Genomic DNA, 10,820 nt, shown 5'->3' on the forward strand with positions numbered 1-10,820 from the left:
CAGGCTCGTTCAGGGATTTACAAAGATTTACTCCGAGTTTTATGTCATCGGTGTTTTACGTATATATCATGTTATAAAATGATGAACCAGTGTCATTTAGATAAAACATTATCAAATACAATGAATTTAGAAAAGATGCAATACATAAGCAGAAAGCAAATTCCAGCATGTGCGTATTTGTCTGCTATTAGTTTCAAATGGGAACTATTGAAATGAAATTATGTCTGTCATATCTTATCAAAAGCAAACCCATCAACATAATTTGTTTACACAGTGCTGGTAATGTAAAAGTACAATGCATGCAATTCTGAAATTGTATGTGTATACCTTCGAAACACGCTCTCGAAAACTGCAGAATGGTAAATGAATTTATCGTTTTCAATCTAAATCATTTGCACTTTTGAAATATCGAAATATAGGAACTATACATCCTACACTGCAATGGTTGCTGGTTACATTTCAATTCTTTTACTCCTTTCCATGTCAACATGTTTTAAAAGGTGTGTTTAAAATTGCAAGCAATTAATTCTGGAACCTAAAATGCACCTCACAATTTTTTAATTCAATATCTAAGAACTACTCCAACGGTAACTCCTCGGCTCCTTCCAGCAAGCTCAGGAAGGATGTTTTGACTGTATTATGCTCACCGCAAGTACATTGTGTAGAACATTTGTACAAAATGGATGCTTCCAGTCACATTGTAATAAGATTTTCTTTAACTGAAAATGGGGATATCCCATCGTTTCTAGTATACATTTATCGTAAAAAAAAAACCGATATTAAACATTTTCATAGTCTTATGTTGATTTGATATAAAAATGGAAACAATCATAATTTATTCGAGGTTGTTTTCTGAGAGTGTGGGATGGGAACTGGTCTTGTCTGAAAGATGGAGTGAAGGTAAGGACCATCTGTTAACATCATAACTACATACTCGCAGTTTTATCTGATACAAGTTTAAAATGTGTATTTATTTCCATTCATTAGAGTTAAACTAATAAATTATCAAAAGACAGACATAGGTCATCACAATTTTTAAAATGTGATACTTACTTAAACAGAATCATGTATCACCGTCAGAAATTTGCACTTTTCCTTAAACAGCGTAATAAAAATTCCATACAAACTGGTTATGACGATATAATAGCATTCATAAAAATCTCATAAAACTATATTTTCATAAAAATATACAAAATGTCTATAAAAAATAAAGGAAATTTATTGTATTATATACTTGATAAAGAAATCAATAAAAACAAAGTTATTGCCCTTGTATTCAATATTTTGAAACGTATCATTGATTATTCATCTATAACTTAGACTTTTGAAATATTTTATGTTTAACAAGATTTTTTTTACAATAACTATAGGAAGAGACTCCAAAAAAAATTATATTCCTATCATGCATAAATCTAGATAAATCATTGATTTTGCAAAATCATGACATCACAGGAGAGTGGAATTACTTTAAGAGGTTTTCCTTGATGTTTTAAAATCACATTTAGATATGTCCCTTGGAAAGGTTTGGTTGTCATTAACTGTGGTGTGAGGTCTGTTCTTAGTTGGCAAGTATTAATTCTCTTTGATTTTGAAGTAAGGTCTCTCCGTGATTGGGAGATGTGGTATGTCCATGGTTTGTAAATGTGAGTTGTCCTTGATCTTGAGGTGAGATATCCCCTTGACTGGGAAATGTGGTCTGTACTTGGTTGACAGGTGAGGGCTGTCCTTGGCAGAAATGATGCAACTCTTCCTGGCCATGAATCACGGGTTGTACCTGGATTGAAGGTGTGTGATGTAGTCGGGTTGAATTCGGGTCATGTTGACAAGCAGCCAAACGTTGTCCTTCAGATTCACCAGATGTATTTTGTGCTGAAAGAAAAATGTCCCAAACATTTATTGCTAGGAACTTGTATAAAATACATTGAGAATCATTTTCTTTGATCCAATTTGTTGATGCTGTATATTCTTCAAATAATCAAATTGTAGATATTGTACTTATAGCAACGAATCATAAGCGCATTATACCTGTGTTGATGTGGAAGACAGGCGGTTGAGCCGGGTGGACAATCGTTCGTTCGTGGTTTGTTTTCTTGCAGACTTTAACTATCATTATCGTCATTGAGCACATGAAGATAGCAAGTCCAGCCACCCCACCGACTACACCACCAACTATTCTTCCTATGAATTCAACACTGTAAGAAAATGTTTTGATAAGATTTCATGAATCGTCCTCAAAACTCGACCCAGAATGATATGTTTCGCGTTACTATATTTAAGTTAAAGATACCTAAATGTGAGTTGAATGTAGAATATGTTATAAAATATTCAAATTTCCAATTCTTTTCCCTTTTATATCTTTATCAATGGTGAACTGATAGCCGTTTTCATATGAACGTGAACAATGGGTGTATGGATCTTAATATATATATATATATATATATATATATATATATATATAGTATGACATTTTAGCAATATTTTAGTTTCTGACAATACATCAGAGTACGACCAGCAATGCTCCGCGCCAGGATAATTTTCATGAAAATAAAGTCTATTTCTTAAATGTATGAATAAAATGTTTTGTGTCTAATACGAAAACAAATCCCAGCATTCCCTGCAATATATATACATGTATATCAATAAAGATGTAAAACAACAACTACTTACTGATTGTAATAATACTGGGTATCGGCGTAGTAATAGCAATAGTAGTAACTAGAATACGAAACACAGTTACTACCACATCGGACTGGAACAAAACCTAAATCATAAACAGACATTAAATGGAGAAAACATCCCACAATTTTTAAAATGATTTTTCAGGCTAATTTTTATTTTAAAATTCGGAGTATTTACCAAATTAACAACATTATAACAAAATGTAGTTTTCACTATTGCAATTAATGATGATGAAGATGATGGTTATTATGATTATGAAATGGTGAGGATGAGGATTATATTGATGATGGTGATGGTGATCATGCTTACAGTTGATCACAACAAACAATGTTATAACGGAGATCCATCGTGCAGATAAATCCTTGTTCTCCATCGCCAGTGTTTTCAAAACAACAACTCTAAAAATGACGCTTATTTTCGTATGAACGACGACCTTCGTCTTTCTACACAGATGTGGTATTGTTACACGAGGATACGTTTTATACCCTTATATGCTCGGAACCACCTTGTGTTGATAGATATTAGAATAAAAATTATCATTGATGTAAATGTAGGTAATGAATATTCATATCAGAGATATTGTTTTGGCGAAAATAAACTCTGAAGGGGTTTTAAACATTCCAGAATTAGAATTGTCGGTCTTCTGAATTTCATTTCATAATCATCATGTCTGTTTCCAGAATACGATCATACATTAACCATGAAGGAATGGCTTTAATTCTGGGGTAAAGTATACGAGTATAATCAGGTTTCGGGTCCGTTTACACATTATAAAAAGCGTAAACAGACACCCCCAAAACCTCCAGATTATACTCGTATGATATGCACCAGAAGGATAGCTATTCTTTATGATTTATTGAAAAAGACAAAAATACTTATCTTCGTTTATCAAACTGTACATAAACTCTGAAAAATACAAGTCAATTGTGCCGTGCAATGATTCACCTATCAACCACAACGAAACGTCTAGCTTTGAAGGCAGTCATTTTAGTTCTATGATGCCTATTTATCAAAATTGTAGATGTAGTTATTGAAGATGAATGCGCAAGTAATGCGTATTTTGCTTTTCTTTAAAGATCGACTTTGGAGTCGCTCAGTTCTGACAGACTGAGATATTACGGGAAATTGTATTGTTTAGGCCTACTCCAAAATAGTCTTGAAATATCAGAAAACATCAGAATAATTTGCAGTTCTTAATTTATGAAAATATCTACCTGAAAACGTACCTCTGCATGCAACATTGTTGCTAATAATACATCCAACATAAGAAAATATTTATAAGCAAGTGGCAAATCGCAATCTATAGGACGAGATATAATAAAATATGACACATGGAAGGTGGGAGATAACGAACAGTGATCAATCTCATGATTTGTTGGCTTTGTTAAGAAGCAGATCAAGCAATGAAGCAATCCTACCTTTCACTAGTGAGAAATATTTTTTTTTTCAAAATGACCAAGGCAATGTTTACTTTTGTTTTAATTAATCATTCGACTAGAATACACAGAAATATTTTTTTTACTAACAATCATTTGCGTACAAGTAGATTATATACGTCTTTCTTGACAATGGGAAACAATATGTGTTATTAAACCGAAGTATCTTATTGCACACAATGGCTTTCTATTACACAAAAGACTCAAAACGGTAATGTGATGTAAATTTAGAGACAAAAAAGTACTTCCAGAAGGTGGTTGTCATATCAAACCAGGTTAAACAAAAATAACTTGCGTTTCTCAATTATAATTTGACCAATGAGAGACTAGAATACAATAAAAATCAAATTAATGATGATTATGAAAAACGCCTGTGAAAAGGTTATATCATTGAAAACAATAATTATGAAGAAATGTTCAGTTTACTTGGTTTACAATATACAATATCTAATCATGTTTCCTGATTGTGTACACGCTACGACAACATGATAACAGAATTAACGTAAATGTACAGTTATTTATTTTCAAATCATCAAAGTTGAAGCCACAACAGTTTACTCTAGAGGCGGATAGGAACTGGGAATTTCTTTTTCTTCTTATCACAAAAGTAATGATTTTTTATTCAAATTAATTTTCGAAATATTATTTTTATTAATTCGAATTCAAACAAAATAATCTAAAGTCTCAAACGCGTTGCAAGTTAGGTGTTACATTTGTAGCTAAAATCTAAACCTGTTTCAAAGAAGATACAAGTTTTACGTACCCCGCAATATTTAAAAAAAAAACCACACCCCTACAACACACACACAAAAAAAATAAACCACTGAAGTCAAATAACCTTATTGTGTTCGATTTCAAAGTTTATGTGGATTAATTGATCGCCGTTCGGGACATATACAACGTGTTAATAGGTATTTCTGTATATCCATAGGAAGACAATTCATGGCTAACAAAGTGGACATTTTTACCTGACTGAGTAAACGTTAAAAATCACTGCATAATCGAAACTTAAAATTTACGCCTAGAGTGAAATATATATGATAAACATGGTGTGTACGAGATCTAGTGTGAAATGTATTTTTAAAAAAATTCTGTTGAGAAACTTAATGATCGGGCTACAGGCACAGACCTGAAATGTACCTGATAAACATGGCGTGTACGACGTGTAATGACACAGAAACCGACCCGGAAGTTATTTCTCGAATCGATCAGTGTCCTGCTCTAAAGATTTGTTTACTTGTATACTCTATACAAACTGAATCAAATCACACGATCCAACTCCAAACGTGATGGTTATTTTGAATGGAATAGTTCTTTGATTGTACACTAGATCATTGGGTTATATTTGTTTATGAAATAAAAGCAACACTGTACATCGGTATTTAGAAACCTTCTAGATCTGAAAGAAGAATATCAAATAGGTCAAACATATCGTTTCATACGTTTGTAAACAGGGTACTATATGTATGCTCATGCGCGGATGGAAAATACCAAGCGGGAAACCCCGATCTAAAACTGTTCCCAATCAATGCAAATGATTCACAATTGACATAATTATGCACATTTAAATAGTGCAAAATTATATACGTTTTTGAACTCGAAACAGTTTACACAGTAGTTGCACTGTTTCAAATATCTCCCTGACGTCGGAAATTTCAAATAAAGATTGTTTTCTCACTACAATTACAATTTATTTAGTCTCATGAAGCTTATCACATATCGAGTTAATCAGCCTGTTTACATCCACAAGGAATGGACAAATGAAAGGCGAAAGTAACAGTGATGAATCTCATAACTCCCACACGCAATACAAAATAAGAAAGTTGGACAAACACGGACCCCTTCATATGCCAGAGGTTGGATAAAGGGACTAGGAGAAGTAAGAATCCCTGTCGAACAGCTACACCCGCCATGAACCCTATATCTTGATCAGGGAAACGGAGTTTTTCACGTGCCCATATCCAAACATACAAATATAGAGACAGGGTTCAAAGAATGAATGGCATGACCAATTATAGGGGTACATGCAGTTTCAAAATGTATAATGACACATAAGGGTGAGTGTGGAAATATGATATAGATACCCTATACATATGTAATTCTTTTACATGAATGAGTCATATTGGAATTATCACAAGTTCATGTATATATCAACATATATACAAATACATAATTTGACATACATAACCAACCAGACCCAACCTGACACCCAAGCAGTTCCAGAAAGCAATCACAGGGACTGCTCAGGGACTGCTCTGGGACTGCTCTCTCAAAAAGTGGAACTGCTCTGGGTATGTTCTGGAACAGTCCCAGCAGTCTCCGGAACTGCTTTCTGGGACGGCTTTGTAGAGCCAAATGTGAATGAATCGCGTGATGTTATGATTGACAAGGAGGTCTAGTTTTTTGTGTTTTAAAGAAGATTTTACAGGAATGTGAACAAATTACTCCTTATTATTTTCCCACTAAATCATGATTTTGTGTACCATTTTACAGTAACTTGTACTTCAGTGATATCTGCATGTAAAAATAAACAAAACATGTTTACCTGTCAGCGTTTTGATTTATTAATTTTCATTGCTCAATTACATTTGAAAAATGAAATTCATTGGATCATTTATTAGATAGACGATTTTATAGATGATTCTTGAAGGGAGATGGGGTATAGGGTCGGCAGCTTTGATCTGAAGGGGGAAGCTACTCAGGTATACTGTGTCCGTGGAGACGGAGACACGGAATACCGTCGTGTGTAAAAACAGGGCTATCATGAGTAGCAAAAGAGCAATTTATGTTAAATGTTCTCTTCGCTAACGCTTTGAACACGTCTATTCGGGGACATGCACTTTACAAACACTGTACCTTCGATTCCAGGTTAAAGCAACATGTACATATACGCTTTGGTTGGAATCTTCATAATCATTTAAATGCAAGGTGAAGATAACGTACAGTGATTAATCTCATAACTCCTACAAGCAAGACAAAATAGATAGTTGGGCAAACACGGACCCCTGGACACACCAGAGGTGGGATCAGGTGCCTAGGAGGAGTAAGCACCCCCCGTTGACCGGTCACACCCGCCGTGAGCCCCTATCCTGATCAGGTAAACGGAGTTATCCGCATTCAAATCAGTTAAATCTGTCTAAATGGTGTAGTGAAATTAAACAATTTTACAATGCTGGCAATAAATAACCCATAACTAAACAATAATTTACAAATTAAAAATACGTGTACAGGTAAGTGGAACGCAGGTTTTACTAGTTTAATATAGACGATAAGTGAATAAATCATTTAGGCGACTTTAAGCAAATTTATTTCAAAAACCCAGTTAGGAAATAAATATAATTATACTGCATAATTTTCAGAACCCAAGATACACTTCACATGTATGAAATATTAAAAGAAATGAATGATGAATAGCACCAACAAAATTGCCTAACAGAAAACGGACGTCAATTGATTTTACGTTGTGAAATTGTGGTTATCAGACTTATAAATTCTGCATGTAATTTCAGTCGTATTCATAAGCTATCATTTTGTTATAAATTCGTGAAAAAGTGTTACGCAAGTATTTTGAATATGTGCTGTTTTCATGTACAATGTATTGTTTTTCTCTTTGATTACATTGTAAGTCATTTATCTTCGATTTCGACTACCGTATTGACGCGCTCCAGCGATTATCGACAATGTTTATTGATAATATCACTGTCAGCTTAGCTCCTCCCACTAGTTATTTTAACCCCGCCTACTGGGACTGCTGGGACTCCTTTTCGGTTGGTTTACTGGGACTGCTGCGGGACTGCCCTGGGACTGTTCCGGGACTGCTCTGGGACTGCATTCTGTCAAGTTGGGTCTGGTTGGTACTGTATCTACATTGAAAAGATAGCGCGAGCTTTGACCACACGGCCAGACCGATTTACGTAAGGTTCTGACTTAGGTGTAGGGCCTTTAATTGTTTCAGGTTTTGGACAGGAAGAGACAGACCTCCCAGGTTTCAAGAATTGGTTAATGAAGATGAGCTCTGGATTAAAGGTACATGCTGATTAGCTAACAGAGAGACGGAATGATGTTGGGCATTCAAGACGTTGGGTGGATTGAACTCTAGTAAAGTGGTTTCACAGGACTAAACTAAGTCGCAGCGATTCCTACAATATGCACGACAAAAATGGTCTGTACTTTGAAATATCGAAGATCAGCTTGGTTTAAGGGGTTTTAAGCGGTGTGGACAGTTGCGAATAGTATGTTGCTTGTTTTTGCCGCCATGGACAATCTGGTTGCGGTATGTTTTACAATGCACAAGTTGTGGCTGAAGTTGACCATGAGTTGACGGTGAGATTAAACGAAGTCGTCGACTCATTAGAGCTTGTGCCGGGGACGTTTCACTTTACAACAGCGTTTTTATGCATTTAAAGATGCATAAATAAGGGTTTTTGCGGTCAGATTTACGTTTGGCTAAAATGTGCTTAAAATTTTGTACTGTTTTCTCAGCAAGCCCATTAGGTTAAGAATTTGTAGAGCTTGACTGCGTATGTTCGAAACCGTTATCTTTGCTGAACTTGGCAAACTCGTCGCTCGTATACTGCAGACCGTTGTTAGATACAAGTGTATTTGGTATTCCATGGTGGAAAATGCTAGTTCAATATAGTGAATAATAGTACCAGCTTGCGTATTGCGAATAGAGCTGAGCAAGCCGGAGGCTACGACTTTGTCACGGGTGCTCGGGAACTTCAAGTAACATGAGTGGTTCTTTGGGGATAGGCGTTGTACTTTTCCAGACATTTGTGACACTTAAGAACCATATCTTTGATGTCTTTAGACATTTTCGGCCAGAACAAAATATCACAGGCTCTTTTAATACATTTGGTGATGTTCAATTGGCCTGAGGGTATACGTTCAAGCATGAATTGCCTTTGGCCTTGGGGCACGAATATAAGATTGCCATTGACTATGAGGCCACTGGTCACGGTAAGCTCGTCGCGGAAGGTCCATAGTTCTTTTTCCAATGGAGAACAATCTCTTTGTCTGGACAGCCATGCTGAATAGTGCATTTGAGCTCAAGGTGTTGTGGGTATGTGGCTATAGTATGTGTCTCATCCAAACGCGTGTCGTGTATTGGAATACTTAATATAATATTATGCACTATAGTGTCCATGCTATCTGATACCTCTGGGTAAGTATCACGTAAAACGTACGACGGAGTGCGTCAGGGTATATATTTACCCGCCTTATGTATGATGTCAATATCGTACTTGTGTAGCTGCAAAAGCATACGTTGAAGCCTCGCAGAGGCTGTTCCTAACGTTTTTTCATGATAAAAATAAGGAGTCTATGGTCAGTCTCGACCCTAAAATGTCTGTCATATATAGGTGGAAACGTTTACATCCAAACAGAATAGCTAACATTTCTTTTTCTATCTTTGGATAATTTACCTCGATTGCCGTCAGAATTTCGGATGCGTACGCGACATGCCTAGAGTTCTAAAGTAGAACCATTCCAAGTCCGTACTTGGATGCGTGAGTCTGCAGTGTGAGAGATGTTGATGGATCATAGTAAGCGAGTACATCATCTGGTGATTTAGTTAATTTCTTTTGACTTTCTAAAATGCGCTATGCTATGGATCATCCCACATAAAGTCAGAAGTACTGCTCATGAGTTGTCGCACGGGATCAGTAAGTTCTAATAGATTTTGCGAGAACTTAGCAAGATCGTTAGTCATCCCAAGGATCGTTTCGAGCTCTTTGCGATCGAGAGGGGGATCCCTGTCGTGAATAACAGCTATTTTGCTAGGATCTGACTTTAGACTATTTGCGGACAAAAAGTGTCCACAATAAGGAACTTTTGTGAGCCCAACTGCGAGTTTATCTGGGTTGCCTCTAACCCCTTTTCCCGTAATCGTGTCAAGACTTCGCAGATGTTCTCGTCATACTCCTCACGCATTTTGCCATAAACGTGAAAGTCATCGACAAACGCTGTGACACCATGTAGACCCTCGTAGATTTCGTCGATTTTGCACTGAAGCTCGTTTTGCGTTGACCCGATGTCAAAGGACATGAGCGGAAATGTAAATCTACCGAAAGGCTTGTTAAAGGTAGATTGATAGCCTAATACATAAGCGCGGGAGTTTTGAGAATCACCGCGCACCGGTCAAGTTCGGAATGATGTCCTCTAGCATTTTTATGAGGTAATGAGGCCAAAGTGTAGCTTGGTTGAGATCGCAGCTTACCAGAACACGATTTGTCTGAAATGGCAAGAGAGTTGGTCCATTTTGTGGGTTCAGTTACCCTAATGATAACTTCGCATTTCTCCATGCTCTCTAGCTTTACTGTAAGTTCTCGCGTCGTGCAAACGAAATTCGCCTCAGGTCATGTATTCCTGATGCCGCATTTTCGTCTAAAATAATGTCGCATTTGTCAGGAAAGAAGCTGGCTTCCTCGAATACACCATTGTGTTCTGAAAGACTTGATGCATTGCTTTTTATTGCGCGTATGTTACTGGAATTTATTCCTTAGACTCAATTGCTATGATCAGCTGTATTAGGTATAAGCACTGGGGCTAAGCCTGTTTTGGGCCTGATCTCTGTGATACCATATAAAACTTATACGGTATCAATTTTAATGCACCAGATGCGCATTTCGACAAATAATGTCTCTGCAGTGATGCTCAGGCGAAAATGTTGGAAATTCGAAATAACAATAATCTTGTAAGAACTAA

At 36.2% G+C, this 10,820-nt stretch overlaps 1 protein-coding gene across 1 annotated transcript; it reads right to left on the reverse strand.

The window, feature by feature from the left end:
* Positions 1–940: 940 nt before the first annotated feature.
* Positions 941–3,137, reverse strand: LOC125653685 (uncharacterized). The gene is made up of 4 exons (XM_048883249.2): positions 2,989–3,137; positions 2,668–2,761; positions 2,026–2,192; positions 941–1,869 (listed from the first exon to the last, which is right to left on the reverse strand). The coding sequence occupies exons 1-4, from the start codon at positions 3,050–3,052 to the stop codon at positions 1,559–1,561; spliced, it is 636 nt and encodes a 211-aa protein (XP_048739206.2). The 5' UTR covers positions 3,053–3,137; the 3' UTR covers positions 941–1,558.
* Between the last annotated feature and the right edge of the window lie 7,683 nt (positions 3,138–10,820).

Source organism: Ostrea edulis, chromosome 7 (genome assembly GCF_947568905.1).
Source record: "Ostrea edulis chromosome 7, xbOstEdul1.1, whole genome shotgun sequence".
Lineage (NCBI taxonomy): Eukaryota > Metazoa > Mollusca > Bivalvia > Ostreida > Ostreidae > Ostrea > Ostrea edulis.